This window comes from Apodemus sylvaticus, chromosome 23 (assembly GCF_947179515.1).
Source record: "Apodemus sylvaticus chromosome 23, mApoSyl1.1, whole genome shotgun sequence".
NCBI lineage: Eukaryota > Metazoa > Chordata > Mammalia > Rodentia > Muridae > Apodemus > Apodemus sylvaticus.
In genome coordinates, this window is record NC_067494.1 from 2,357,952 (window position 1) to 2,374,084 (window position 16,133).

Below are 16,133 nucleotides of genomic sequence, written 5' to 3' on the forward strand. Positions count from 1 at the left end.
ACTCACAGAGATCTGCCTACTTCTGAAATCTAGTACTTTACATATAATTGTTTCATGATATTTAATGTTATGCATTTTTCTCCACGACAGAAGAATTTCACTGTAGCTTTTATATGCACAACTAAAGTGATTTAGTGTTTAAGTTTATCACATCATTTTTTTTCTAATTAGCTAACTTTAGGTTTTTAAATAGTCTAATATCTGGCTAAAATTATTCAAGGGAGCCCCAAGCAAGCCATATTCAAAAGGGCCCTGATTAAAAAAAAAAGGTGGTAATAGAAATGATTAGTAAGTAATACAAAGTCATTGAGAGCAGCAATCCTAAGGCTCTGGATCTGACATTGAATTCTGAATTTGAGTTCAGATATTAAAGGTGGAGCATTATGGGAGTTGTTCAGTTCAGGTTCAGGGCATGCTGAGTGTTGAAAGTGGTATAGGCAGGACATTAAAAAACACTTTTTTGTAGTAACAGCCATATACATCTCATCAGCTGATGGTCTGAGCAGGGACAATATTAACCTCATAGTATGTGTGAAATTTTTGCTATATATATACTATATAATATATATATATATATATATATATATATTAACTATACTTTCCTGTTTTTCTTTTTTCCTGTTGTTGTTTTTGTTTCTTTCTTAAGACCCAGTTTTTCTATGTCTAGCCCTGATTGTCCTAGAACTCACTCTTACTAGTATACGACCCAAAAGTGGTCTTGAACTCAGAGATTCACCTTATCCCTGATTCCCAAGTGCTAGGGATTAAAGGTGTGTGCTACCACTGCCCAGCTAATAACTATATTTTCCAATCTTTTTTTAAAAGAAAGAAAGAAAAAGAAAGAAAGAAGAAAAATTCCATCAACACAATTATCAATAGTGCTTCATTAATCTGGAGAAACCAATCAAGAACCACTATTATTAGGATTGCATTATGATTCCTCTTTTGTACTTATGGGGACCTGTGGGTCACAGACCTAATGCTAGGGGTGCCAGGCCCAGGATTCAGGGAAGTGAGGATTTACCTAGAGGGAGATGGGAATAGCATGCTACTATGATCAGCATGTAGCAGGAAGAAGTCCTGGTAAGGAAAGGAAGAGCATTCCTTGAACAGGAAGATGGCCAGTCTTCTGGAGTTCCAGCAGCATCCTCTTACCTGTCTGTGCTTTGCAGTGGTATGTGCTTTTGCTGAGGGTACTGAGGATTGACCGAGTGAGCTATCTGTCCAGGCTGCCTGAGCTCCATTTAATCATTAAAATAGTTATTCTTCATTCTTGGGTCAGACTAATGAGTGATAGGGCATCTGGAAGCAATTCACCATGCTCAGGAATACCTGAGCTTCAACTGCACCTAATGGAAACCCATGGCCTCTGGCTCTGCTGCTTGGTCAATACCGAATTCTAAGTCCCCTTGTAGAATTCCACATTTGCCTTGGAAAATGTTTTAGAACAAATCAATAACAACTTCAAGGTAAAAAAAAAATCTACACACTTAACAGCTTTTTCCTTTGATATGAATGTGTAAATTGAATTCTGTCCCAAGTTTTAAAAAATAAAAATGGTTGACTTTCCAAAAATGTTTTCATTGGCTTTAGAAAACTAAAACACACCAGTGTTTGGGTGACTAATACTTCCTGTAAAATAAAGATAGATCAACACATAATTAAGTTCTGGCTGAGATATAATTGTTGTCTTGGAAACAGTTTTGGGTATGAATATGGTTATGTTAATGAAAGTCTCCCTGATTCCTAATGATGATACAGCTGATTAATTAGGCCAGGCTACCCACTTAAAGGAGTTAAGAAACAAACAAAACAAAATAAAAAAGCCCACAAAAATAATTCCGGAGAGGAGGAAGAGCGGTAAATCTCAGAATTGTTATTCGTTAGTGCTTGTAAATATTCTAGTCGGAGGAGTAGGCTACAAGTGCTTTCTGGGTCATTTGTGGTTTTCAAAGATCCTTCCTGTCGCACCAGCCAGAAAACGGGGAACTAGGCAGAATGCACACCATCGCCACTACTTCTTGAGGGTGACATCCCAGTGTGTCCTCTGTCCACAGCCCAGGTTCCAGCAGTTTTTGTCAGAAGTTCTACTTAAAGCAAAGCACTAAGGGGCGCCTGCAGGCGCTTAAGGGTTTGTCTGAGGCCGAGCATGAACTCATAGGGGTGAGAGCGCAGCTCAGCTTAGATCACCCTCACTCCGGTGTGCATGCGTCTGTGTGCGAGGGCGCCCGCGCGCACGTGTGTGTGTGTGTGTGTGTGTGGTGTGTACGTGTGGGGAGGTGTGTGCCAAAGGGGTGGGGTGAGGGGGAGGGAGCAGGGCCCTAGGTGCTGCACGAGGGGAGGGAGATCTCCCGCTCCCGCCTCTCCCCCAGGGGCACCAGCCACTGCCTGCTGGCCCGGTCACCTCTCGGTGACGCCACAGGCCCCGCGACCCTCGGGATCGCCGGCTGCGCGCCCCGCCGCAGGGACGGGGATGGCGCAGGGCTGACCGTCTCCTCCCGCCTCCCGGGAACTCTTCCGCCCCACCCGGGGCTCGCGGGACCGCCGCACCGCCCCGACCTGATTGCGGGCCGGGCCCCCTCAGCCTGAGGCCCTCGGCGTCCCCAAGACAGTGCCCGGCCGCGCCGGAGGAGGAGGACCACGACGAGGTGGAGGAGGAGGAGCCGGCTGCTCGCACACCGCGGCCCGGGAGCACGGGCTCCCCGGAGGGCGCTTGGGGCGTCCCGGCCCCGGAGGAGGGACCCGGAAGCAGAAGCGCCGCCGCGAGTGGAGCCGAGCCGTTTGCCCGAGCTGCCCGGCGCCGGCTGGGGGTCCCAGCGTCTGGATGGGCGGCGGCGGCGCGGGCCGCGGGCGGCGATGGGCGAGGAGCAGAGCACGGTGAGCGGCAGAGGCGGGGCGCGGGCCCCTGGCGGAGGCTCGGCGGGCCAGCCCGAGTCCCCCAGGCCGCGTGGGGACCGCACCGGGACAGCCGGGCCGCTCGCTGCCGCCTCCTCCTCCTCCTCCTCACGGCCGAACGGCGGTGGCGGCGGCGGCGGCAGAGACCCGGACTGCGTGGACGCGAGCGCCCAGGAGCCTGCGAGCAACCGGGCCCCGGCAGGGCAGCCCGCGCGACTGCCACTCACCGGGCCCCTGGACCCCCAGAGTCTGGAACTGCAGCTGGAGCGCGAGGCGGAGGGAGCGGGGCCACGAGAGGCGGCCCCCGGCCAGCAGCCCCCCGACGGGCTGCTCCTGGACGTGCTGGCCCAGCGACACCCGCCCTCCGCCAAGTCGCAAGTCTTCTGCTCCGTGTACTGCGTGGAGAGCGACCTGCCCGAGGCTCCCTCCGCCTCGTCTTCGTCGCCGCCAGAGTCCCCACCTCAAGCACCGCCGGGGCCAATTCCCGCCAGCCCGCCGCCCTCCTTCCCCAGCTCCCCGCTGTCGCTCCCGGCTGATCCCCTTTCCCCCGACGGCGGCAGCATCGAGCTGGAGTTCTACCTGGCTCCGGAGCCCTTCTCCGTGCCTGGCCTATTAGGAGCTCCACCCTACTCTGGCCTGGGAGGGGTAGGGGACCCCTATGCGCCCCTCATGGTGCTGATGTGCCGGGTGTGCCTGGAAGACAAGCCCATCAAGCCCCTACCCTGCTGCAAGAAGGCGGTGTGCGAGGAGTGCCTCAAAATCTACCTGAGCTCTCAGGTAACTCCCCACTACTCTCTGCCCACCCTCAGTCCTGGTCATTATGGCAGAGCATTAAGCTCCCTATCAAGGAAAAAGGTGACTAGGTTCTCTTACCCAGGGTCTCCAGCTAGCGTTCTGGTTGTTACTGAGTGTGTTTTACCTACACTAGTTTATTGGCTGGTTAACTCTGCTCTGAGATTCATTCAGGTTTTGGTTGGCAGCTGCAGGAGGAATGATTATTTGTCTGTGGATTGCATGCAAGAGCTTGTTCAGAGGAAGAGTAGAAAAACTGCCTCACAGGCCTGGCATCCCAGAAACTAACAGACAGTGAGCATAAAATAAATATTTGTGGAGCTGGTGAAGAGAAGGTTTGGAATTACTGTGTCAGAGCTTTGATAACCTGCATTTTAAATTCGTTGCCTTTGTATAGCCAGCGAAATGTAAAAAGGAAAAACTCTTGCCTACTCTTCTACACTGAAGTTAAAATACTTTTTCTCCACTGAAATTTTAAGCCAGCGCAGTACTTTTATTTCCTTAAGAGAGAGACAAAACAGAATGAGGCAAACAAAGCAGAGAGACTCGAGGTTTAACCAAACAGGCCCTCCACGTAACTTCCCTCCCTCCGCCTCCTCTGAAGGGCTTGTTGGTTTTTTTTTCTTGGAAAGCTTGAGAAACATAGCAGCCCTCCTTCATGGTTTTCAGTCTGTGGTGTTTCTGCCAGCGTTTTGCACAATCTGTAATGCCCTTTGATCCCATGTCTGATTGTCCTAGGCCTATTCATCTTTCAAAACCTTGTCTGTTCAGGTGCCAGCTTTTCTGTGAAGCTACTTTACCTCATCCTCCAGGCCCCTGCTCAGATATTTTAAAAATGTGTCTTCTAATCTTTCCCGCATTGAAATTGTTCCCTTCCTGTTTGTCTCGATAGACTGTCTGGACCCGGATTTGTTTGTCTGTATTGGCTGAAGGCAATTGAACAGGGCTCTGAACAGTGTGGTTCCTGTGTGTTTTATGGGCAGCTCCATTGCTGGAGTCTGGTCTGAAAGAGTGTAGTGTGCCCAACTGAAAGTGCAAAGGCAAACTTACACAGAATGGAATGTTACACTAACAGGAGCCCGGCCCAAGTGGCTGAGATTAGCCACATGCCTCTGAGAGACTATGGTGTCTGCTTTAGGATTTATCTACCAGTGGAGACTTAAAACAGGAATGTCTGCTGCTTGTTTGTGGTGGTTTCTATGACATTGCCCTTGTATGGGTAACGCTGGCTGCCGTCCATGTATACAACCTGATGGTGGGATCCAGACAATCCCAAGATATGGGCCTTGCTCCAGAGAACTCATGGTGAGAGCAAATGCATCAAATATATAGTACAGAATAGCATCTAATGAGATGTAAACACCGATACCAAGGAGCACTTAGCATTTATTCATTCATTCATTCATTCATTCATTCATTCATAGGCAGGGTGTTGCTATGTGGCTCAGAACTTCCTGAGTTCTGTGATTAACTTTGTCCTATTATGCCCAACTCCAGTCTTTAACTACTAAGTGCTCTTACAAACACCAGCTGGTTTTGTGGTGTTTAATGTCTATATTCCTGGTGGGTTGATACCCTACCTAACAGTTTCTTTTTTTATGATAGGCCTTTTCTCCGAAGTAGTTTTCTTTTCTTTTTGTCAGCATAAGTTGGTTTTAGGAAGTTGGTGGTGTTTTGCATTGCAATGAGAAGGGAGAGAAGGAGCAGGTTGAGTGCACAGACAACAACAGGCTCCTTTGAAGTGACAGTACTGTCTGAACTGTGTCTGCAATCTATGACATCAGGTGTTCCTGACCTCCCAAAGCAACCAGCAGGAATCCTGGCAGCAAGAAATGGACAGTATTTCAAACAATCACAGCACAAATTAAGTCCAGAATGGCAGGCATGCTTCTACTTCAGGGTGCTGTACTTGTACTCTGTGTCTAGGTATCTGCCTCCCTGTCCCTTGGATTTTCCATCTATCACCCCACCTTTGTGTCACATATCATCCTTCACATATCATCCTGTGGTCTTCACTGAGTGTCTTTATAGGTGTGCATTTGCATGTGTGTGTGCATGGGTTTTGCACATTTGTGCCTCTGCTACCCAATGATGGGTTGCAGGTATGCTCTCTTTATGTGGATGCTGGGCATTTGAACTCAAGTCCTCAAAACTTGAGCAGAAAATTCTTATCAACTGAGCCATTTCCCCAATCTTTGTGACTACCTTTTAAAGGCTGAACTTTATCCTACACTCCCTGTGTCTCTTCCTCGGTTTTTAGCTTTTCTCTATAGCACTAATCTACCTTGTTCCTAAGTAGATAGCTTCTGTGGAGACAGGATCTGTATGATTTTGTTAATTTCTACCTACTTAGCAGATAACAGATATTTGCTCAATAGGTACTGAATTTGTAAAGTCACCCCAGAAAGCTTAGGTTCTAAATTTTGCTCTGAACATTTTTGTATTTAAGATAAAAAATAAACTTAAAGCAGGTAAATGAAATAGGCTACATTTACTATTTGATCTAAAAGAGTTTAAGCAAACTTTTAGTTTATACAAACTTAAGTCTTTTTCCATTGGGTAAAATACAAGATCGTTGTTGTAATATTTCTGATATGATCCTGAATTTTAAGATCTCATCATCTTTATATTCAGAGGTCTATGTTTCATGGTCATCTATGCCTGAATCTTTTCATCAGTGAAATTTAACTGTAGACAGTGATCTGTGGAGAATCCACCAGTGCCTGAATGAAACTATGTTTTAATGTGTGGTTGCAGCCTTACTGAACCAAGGCAAGAGGCATTGCAGCCAGGCCTGATGGTACAGATCTGTAATCTCAGCGCCTTGGGAGTTTGAGGCAGAGAGATCACAAGTTCAAGGCTTGCCTGGGGAACTTTGTGAGTTCAAAGCCTCCCTGAGTAATGTAGTGAGACCCTGTCTCTAATTTTAAAGGTGTGTGTGTGTGTGTGTGTGTGTGTAGGGAGTGGCAGGAGGTTGGAATTATATATAGCTCAGTGGGGGAGTGCTTACTTAGCCTGGGTGTGACTTTAGGTTTGATTCACTATGCCAAAAACAAAACAACAGCAACAAAAATAGGCAGGGGAGATGTTGCATGTTTTCTTTTTTCTCATCTGATAAGATTTTTTTTGTCCTAAGCAAATGTGACAAGCCTTGATTTCAAGGTCTCTTAAGACCTTTGTGGGGCAAAGGATGTATTTAGAGACCTATTAGTGACATTTTTGGATTTGAGATTGTGCCACATGCTTAGTACATTATTTAACAACATTTAAGAATGTAAAGCAAATCAGTAATAAACATTTTATACAAACATTAAAAATGCATATTAATTGCGAGTTGGAATCGTGCCTGGTTAAGAGGACTCTTCTGAGGAACAGTGCTGTGATCTTTGAAAGAAGATAGGAATTTGGGAACTCGAAATGCTTTCAGACTTGGAACAGCAAAGACTCTTTCAGGGACTGAAGCTGGGGCCAAGGGTGATGAGTAGGTGTCAGCAGTGTTTCAGAACAGGCCACAGCAATTAGACAGTGACAGTATCTCAACGCTATGATGGGGTAGGGCGAATCTTGGTGGGATGACTTTATAGTGCATTAGGTTCCTTGTATCTTCTGATTGAACTGTAGATTAGAGCAGCAGTCACTGCACTGACTGATTTAGATGTCATGGCACACCAAGAGAGTGGGCCTTACCTTGGTTTATATTGCTTAGGTATATGCATGTTTTGTACATACATTTTTAGAAGTGCATTTCCCAGTGTCATACGTGGCTAACATAGTCCCCAGGATGCCAGCAATATCTCCCAGTTTCCCAGATTCTCCCAAGTTTGTTTGTTTGTTTGTTTGTTTTCGAGACAGGGTTTCTCTGTGTAGTCCTGACTATCCTGGAACTCACTTTGTAGACCAGGCTAGCCTTGAACTCAGAAATCCGTCTGCCTCTGCCTCCCAAGTGCTAGGATTAAAGGCATGCGCCACCATCACCCGGCTTCTCCCAAGTTTTGATCTCAGCTTATTTGGCCTTTGCCACATTATTCTAGGAAGAAAGATAATAATCTCTTGCCATCTTGGCTTTGTAGAATCTTTCCTTCATGATTCTGATTTAGACAGAACAATATCTTATAAACATGAAATATTAACATTTAGTACCTTGGATAACTCAAAGAAAGAACTGAGCCTACTCACAGACTAGGTCAAGGCAGGAGCTGCTGTGGGTTTTAGCATACTGCTCAGAAGAGCAGGAGACTGGTAGATTCCTATGACTTGGAATATGTACACCTGTCTGTCCCGTGGGTATTTATAGCAGCAAGGAACACATTTCTTCTACACAGTGTGTGGAAAACAGCTGTTACATGGTAATGCCCTAACAAGATGGTTACTGTAGTCACCAGAGGAAAGTGACCTAGGGCCAAAGGGAATTATCTTATTAATAAATCCAAAGCATCCAGTCGTTATAGGTAAAGAAGTTTAATTTAAATTCTTTTCTGTAAAGCAGGTAAACATCTTTTGTTTTATTGAACATGGAGTTTGAATATCATAGTCTTCAAATAGGTAAACTTACAGATTCTACCAAGCCAAATGTTTTGGTAATCCTGAAAGCGTGAACAATAATGTAAGCATGAACTCTATTTTGGGGTCACTTTACGGATTTCCAAAGTGAGAATTAAGGCCTCTGTATACCTCTCTCTCTCTCTTTGTCTCTCTCTCTCTGTGTATGTGTTGTTTGTGCATATTTAGGGGAATGTGTTAACATTTGTCTGCACACCTTTCTGACTTGTGCCCTTGTTTTCCTCTTCTCTTTCTATACTATTTCCCTTTACCAATTGTTTCTGTTTTTCTTTTTCTTATTGAAGTCTGTTTTTATCTGGCACTTAGTTTCCGCAGGGTAATCTTCCATCAAGAGCTGAGCTCTGGGGCCAACAGACCCTGGTACTCCTGCTCTGTGGCTGTTTTCCTTCTTTTACAGCTGGCTGAAAGAGAGGCTCTGTAGAACAGTCCTATACCACATGCCCCTGTTAAAGATCTCAGATTATACTCTAAGTACTACTGGCCTTCTGTATCAGCTGACACAGATGTGATTTTCATCATTCATTCATTCATTCATTCTGAGACAGGGTTTCTCAGGTTTGTCAAGATAGCTTTAACTATCCTGGAACTCATGTAGACCATGCTGGCCTCAAACTCAGAGAGATCTGCCTCCCTCTGCCTCCCAAGTGCTGGGATTAAAGGCATGTGCTACTGCCGTCTGGCTAGATGTGATTTATATTTTCCTTCTAGAGTGGATGGAACTCATTGTTTAGACTTGCAACACTCTTTAGTCCAGAGGTACTAGACAGAGTATTCTGGTAGAGGTTGAGTGCTCAGAATTTTAGTAAGAATTTGTGATAGGCAAAAGACAGGCAGCTGGTGGTAGTTTTTTACAATGACCCTATTTGCTATTTTTGCATTACTTTGTACACATGTTAAGTGGTCTCAAGAAACCGTCATACAAACTTGTATTTTTGTTTTCATCTAAAAGCTCTTTTTAAAGTGATTAGGTACTTGTTTCTCCTTTTCTTAATCTCTAGTAGCTTTTAAGATCATTATAGGAACCAACTAATTTTTTATTAATGTGTTATGATTTCTGTTACTATGTTTAATCCAAAATAATAATTAATAAATCTGTATATAGTTGTTCATAAGTATGTATATATACATATATATGTATATATATATACCTACACAAGCACACACCAACATGTATGTTTCAAAATACATTGCATTTATTGGAAATAGAATATTTGTAAGCACCCTCTTTATTTAAAATATTTACTCCAATGACTTAAGAGAAAACGTAATTTTAGCTAATTTTGCTTTGGTCCATTGATAACAGTTTCCCTGATGTTTAAAGAAAGAACTTTTTTTTTTTGTGATGCTGATCGAACCCAGGGCTGTATTATGCTCATCACGCGACTGGCCATGAAGCTTCAGTCTCCAACCCTAAAGTTAAAACAAGTATTTATTTTGTTTACACTTATTTTGTTAGAAGGATTTTACGTGCTTAACCAAAATGAAACTTCCTAAATCAGGTTCTGTCATAAAATGACAACTCACTTGTCTATTAAATATAATGTTCAATATCTCCCATTCTCTATTACTTCCAACCATCTCATTTATGTCATCTCTGTTGGGATAATTGTGCTTGAAATGTGTGTATATATTCACAATTACTGAGAACAACCGTCCATTCAAATCTAATCTCTAATCATTCTCATCTGTAGTTTATCATGCCATATTAGTTGACTTGAATGTTAGTAACTTCTGTATTCTAGGCACTTGTCTGCTCTCCAGAGAAAAGAAAAGAAAATAGCAAAATCTTTGGTTTGCTGGAGTTTATATGCTAGGCTATGAAGAAGATAATATGTAAATTATTTACTGTATTAGAGGCAACTAGAGCTATGGAGAAAAAAGAAACAAGGAAAAATTGATAAGTACCAAAGAGAGAATTGTTACTAAGTTTATCACTTGGGGGGGTGTTATAAACAGTTTCTTTTACAAAGTCCCTTTCCAGTTAAGACCTTTGTAAGCCAGCAGTTGAACAAACCATATGCTAGCACATCAGGAAATGGCAATAGAGTTTCAGAGGTGTGCCAAGAATGGCAAGCAGGCTCGTGTGGTTGATAATGGCAGGACTGGTAAGTGTGGTAAAATGACAGAAGGCGGAGACTTAAGACAATAGGCAGGCTTGCCTTTCATCTGCATACAATGGAAGCCACAAGGAAGTGCTGAACAGAAGTGTAGCCAGGTACATGTTCCTTTGAAGGGATTTAGAGTCTCTGGAGAAAGTGTTGTAAAGATCAAGTAGAAGTAAAAAGATCAGTTTGAAGATGATAGTATTATGCCAAGCAGGAAATGTATAGTTTAGACTAAAGTGAGAGAGATGTATGGTTTGAACGGTTTGAATTTTGAATATATTTTACTGATATAGCCAACAATTTACCGGATTTACTGATTGCATGTGACAAGAATTAAGGCCGATTCAAGATTTGAATCAGAACATTTAGAAAAGTGGGTTTGCCGTTCAGCAAGATGAAGAAGCCCGGTAGGAGGACAAGGTTTGGGAAAAGGGGGACTCGGAAAGGCTAAGTATAAAATGCTGTTGAGATGTTCATGAAGGACTGTCACAGGTGGTTAGTGTCTGGCACCAGAGGAGAGGTCTGAGCAGAAGATGTGAATCAGGCCATTGGTAATGTGTAGATGATATTTAATGTCTGAAGCCTGGATGATGTCACCTTGAGAGGGATAACAGAAGGAGGCTGAACACTGACTCTGGTCCTGTCAATTTGCACAGATATGACGGAGTGTGTGTCCCAGGAAAGAACCAGAATTTGGGAGGGAGAAGCCAGTTTGTCAAGAACAGAGATGAGTAAAGATGTCTTGAAAAGGGATGTGGACCAGGGCTGCAATGCTTGTTGGACAGTCATGAGGACCTGAGTTTGGAGCCCAGGTACCCACGTTAAAACTGGGTATTGTGGCACACGTCTATAACCCAAGTGCCAAGAAGGCAAAGATTTATTTACAAGAGATCTTATAAAGCAAGCAAACAAAAAAATCAAGGTGGAAGGTTCTTGATGCGGACTTTTAGTTTCCACACTGGTATATACAGGCAAGTCCATGTGTGCATACCCCCTATGTGTATACACACACACACACACACACACAAAATATAAGAAAGGAGTAATCTTCTGCTTCGTGTATCTGAGTCCCAGCAGGCTGATAACTGGAAGTGACCATCATCTTTCCCAACAAGGCTGCTAAATGTGAACAGATCTTTTTTCATTGGCAGTTGTGCAGTTGGCCTTCAGATTAGATTAGGTCCCAGTGAATAGGACAACTTACTTCATTTCAAAGTGTAGGTAATAGGTCAGTGGTTCTCAACCTTCCTAATGCTGCCACCCTTTAATAAAGGTTTAATACAATCATTTTGTTGCTCTTCCATAACTGTAATCTTGCTACTGTTATGAATTGCAATGTCAATATCTGATATGCAGGATAGCTGATATTTGACCCCTGTGAAAGGGTTGTTAGACACCCTCCCCCCCCAGGTTGAGAACGGCTATAGTAGGACATTCTATGAGAACACTGAGGATTGGAGATAGTCAATAACTTTCTCAAAGTCACTGAGTTAGCAAATGTTGAAGTGGGATTTAAGCTTAAATCTGTTTGGTTCTAGAGCTGGCAGCCGTTTTATATCCTTTAAATTAGTGAACTAATCAAAAAGGTGATGTTGACCAAAGACCTGGGAAAAGCTGGGACATAATGTTGTAAATAATTTCCATTTTCTCTGAGAGGGATGAGAAATGTACGGAGTAAGGAATTGTGAGGTGGGTCCATCCCTTTGGGAGGATTTACTGTCTCTTGAGAGCACACTGTGGGAATCAAGTGGAAGTGAAAAGCAGATTAGATGAAGAAGGGAGTATTCCAGGGAGGAAATGTTTATATCACACAGAATCCAATTCTCCCAACTGAAGGCAGAAAAGAAACATAGTTGTACAGTTTAAGAAAGTGGGAACTTCCCACAGAACTTAGCAGGGAAGGCTCCGGTGCTGAGTAACCAATGGGAGCTCAGTTTAGGAACCGGACTTAACTTGCTGCTTGCTTTTGTTGACTGTGCTCCTGTTTTCTTCCTTTGAGTCATTACTCTTTATTTTAACTTGCTTTTCACCACTCTTAGGAATGACATCCAGATGGCCCCCAGGCCTTTCCACAGTGTTTGGTGATGTTTACTCATTTACTCCTGTGGTTCAGGGGTCCTTCCTAGGCATTGCCTCGGGATACCATCCAAAGACCTTGCTCTTTCCGTTCTTGACTCTGTCTTTTGACCACTTCTAGCAGGATGCCCCCTCCACCCATACCTACCTGTACACAGTTCATCTTACATCTTCAAAATGGATTCCTGCTTCTGTTCTCTGCCTTCCCAGAGCCTGTTTTCTGCTTAAGGGGTTCCTGCTTGCATTAGTCATACCCAGTTCAGAAGCTCGGGGATGGGGGGTGGGGGGCGGGGTATATGCCTGAGTTTTTCTTTCTATCCCTGCATGCAGTTCTTTCTGCCCCATGTCCTAAGGTGTTTTTTGTTCAATAACTTTATTCATTTCTGCTGCCATTTCCTTTGCTCCTGCCCTCCACTTGACCCCCATCTTCTTAAACATTTTATCTTTATTTATGTGTGTATGTGTGTGTGTGTATGTATGTGTGTGCATGTGAGTGTATATCATATATATGTAGGTATATATGAGCAGAAAAATGCATGCATCCCCTGGAACGGGAGTTACAGTTGTGAGCCTTGGGTCCTCTGGAAGGGCATGGGAACACTCTTAACTGTGGAGTTGCCTCTTCAGTGGAGTCTGTGCCTCCTGGATTCTGGTGACTCCATCCTGGGCTCTAATCTTGCCTCCAATCTCTTTCCCAACACTGAAGGCAGAGGGTTCTTTAAAAGGCATGGCAATTTTTGGCTTTCTCCTTTTTAGTTGGCCATTGGTGGCCTCTTGCTTTTTGAATAAGAGTGTGAGCTTTGTGTGTATATGTCCCTACATGATCTGACGCCTGTGCTTTTCAAACTTTGTCCTCAAGTAGCCTCAAGCCTGTAGCCATGTTAAACTTTTTGTTCTTCGAAGACCCATGGCACTCTTGAGTCTTTGCCTTTGGTAGCATGGAGTCTGTCTGAGGAGAGCTGTCATTCTTTCCTTGTTGTGCACCTCTCTGCTGCTTCTGTTTCTCCTCATTTTTCTAGTCTCGGGTTAGATATTATGGATTAGCATTCTACCATTTTCATTTATGGCTATAAAACAGTGTTAAGAATCTTTCTGGAAGACTCTACTTATTTCCTTATATATAAATTGCCCCTTTCTTGCTCTGTGTTAGTATTAGATGATAAAAGAATGTGCAGGTAAAGAGCTTAGTTCTCTTTTGTTTAGGGACTTTCAGAACGTCTTGCTGGACAAGCGTGAGGGCCTGAGTTTGGATCTCCAGCACCCAGGAAACAAGTAGGTGTGATAGCATGCAGCAAACGAAGCTTAGGTGCAGCTAGGAAGCCTCTGCCTCAAACATGTACACATGTGATTCACACACGTACACTGTATATATATATATATATATATATATTTGTATGTGTACACATACAAATACACAAACTAATTTTCTTTTGTTCAGAAATAGTGCGTGTAAGGGGGTTTTCTTTATTTCATTAGATTTAATACATTTACAATGGTGTTGTCAATGTACATAGCTTTGTACTAGATAATGCTGTAGTTTAGATAGTGAATATCTTCTCAAGGGACCAGATGGTGGAGCCTTCTCTTCTGCTTGTGACCATATTCTGAACTGATAACATTCTTAGGTGGTGGGGACCAGGATAAGGAAGTTGGAACATTGTGGACATGGTTTGGAGGAGATATTGGGACTCTGCCATCTCTCTATTTTCTACTTTCTGGAGCCATGAGGTAGTAGCCTTCTCAGCTATGGACTCCCATTGAGGGATACTGTGCTGCCACCGTCCCAGTGCACCAGTACGAGTAACCAGGAACTGAAACCAGTGAAACTGACCTAGTCACGCTTTTTGTTTCTTATTAGTTGACAATCTCAGGTATTTTGTCACATTAAAACAAACCTAGCAGTCAAAACTGTCCTTTGAAATGAAACATTAACTATTTTCGTATCTTGCTTGAGAACCTGCAGAACTTTACTTCCATCCCCTCACACAAATATCTTGGTTCCTAATACTGCCTGTAGGACGTGGTGTGGTCTATGGTTTTAGCCCCTTTTGTCACCAAGTGTCTTCTTTCACGGCATAATATCCTTTCTGTGGTCAGCTTCTCTCGGCCCTCAGATCTCTGCCAAGAACCCATGTGACCCTTTCTTGCTGTCAGTGTTCTCAGAGTCCTTTCTACTTTGTCAGCATGTCCTCATACATGCTTGTAGGATGACTGCTGTTTGATTCTGGAATATCTAGGACTCTACTCAGTACCTTCTCTATTTTCATAACTAGCACCTTGGAGTGGCATCCAGGATAGTTAAGTGTTAATACTTATTAAAACCAAAGAGAGTGGTTAAAAATGGGGTAAGCTTAGGTTGGAAAGGTAAATATTTGAATCTTTTGACATACTATTGTACAATATATTTAAAATTTGAATGTGACTAGTTGCCATGACTGGAGTATGTCTTATACTGGCCCACCAATCACTGAAGAGTTTCTTCTCTGGTTGTAACCCTTGCTCTGGTAACTGTGCATGCTGCTTGATGAATATTTCCAGAACACAGGGACTTAAGATGACCATTTTATTTTGACCATGAGATGACACCGTAGGTCAGGAATTTGGGAACTGCTCAGATGGCTAGTTCACTCTTGGAGTTTCTCATGTGGTGGTCGTCAGATGTCAGGCTCACTCTCGGCTTGCAGCTGTTGTCAGGGAGTTCAGCTGTGGCTGTCGACCAAAGTGCCTGCTTGCCCCAGAGTTTTGCCTTAGAGATGGCTCTCTCTAAAGTTAGTGTCCAACCAGGCGAATGCCAGCTAATCGTTTCCACCCTGATTTGCAAGTACTCAGTGCCACCTGGGCAAAGCAATCACATGTCCACCCACGTTCAGTGGAGAGGGGTGTCCCTCTACTCCTTCAAGGACTTTAGAAACATATTTTAGTAACTATCACACAATTTCAGATAAAATCCTGATACATTGTTAATTTAGATGGTAAAAATTTTGGAGTGTATATTTTACTTTTGTTTGTGTTTTTCAAGACATGGTTTCTCTGTGTAGCCCTGGCTATTCTGGAACTCACTCTGTAGACCTGGCTGGCCTCAAACTCACAGAAATCTGCCTGCCTCTGCCACCCAAGTGCTGGGATTAAAGAAAGGCGAGGGCCACCACCTCCAAGGTTTTTACTTTGTTTAATGTTTATGTTTTCCTAACCATTTGCACATTTCCAATATATCATTATATTGGTTAATAAAATTTCATCCTGTATTTTTGTGTTTGAATAATTTTATAAGGGCTCATATGGAAACTATTCCTTCTCAGAATTACTTAATTTTACTGTAACTGATTACGTAATTTTACTGTATATTTTGGGGTCAAGCTCAACTTAATCATTCTGATTAGTATTACTTAAAAGCATTGTCTCTAGAAGAGCTTTCTTTATATCAGAATTTTAGTCACAATGGTAGTTAAAAATCTTCTTTGACAATTTTTACCTTTCTGATACAGCAGATTCTTTTATCATGTATATGGAACTGGTATTATATTTAAGGATACTTTAGAATTACCCCTCCTAGTTAATCCTTATTAGGTCACTGTTAGAGTTTTGTTGTTTATTGTAATCCTAGTGTGTGTGGATGATTGTATTGTTTGCTTAGTGTCTCCTTGAAGATGTAACTTGAAATTTCCAGAAGCAAGTGTTTTATACTCAAAAGTATGCTTCTCTGTA

At 43.2% G+C, this 16,133-nt stretch overlaps 1 protein-coding gene across 2 annotated transcripts in view; it reads left to right on the forward strand.

The window, feature by feature from the left end:
* The first annotated feature begins 2,798 nt into the window (after positions 1-2,798).
* The window catches only part of Rnf217 (ring finger protein 217), a 104,194-nt gene continuing 90,859 nt past the window's right edge, over positions 2,799-16,133 (forward strand). For both annotated transcript variants that reach the window (XR_007975244.1, XM_052169628.1), the window contains exon 1: positions 2,799-3,672. Coding sequence is in view for 1 of the 2 variants with exons in the window: in XM_052169628.1 (XP_052025588.1) it covers positions 2,857-3,672 (816 nt within the window). In the remaining variant the exon portion in view is untranslated. The remainder of the gene's footprint in view (positions 3,673-16,133) is intronic.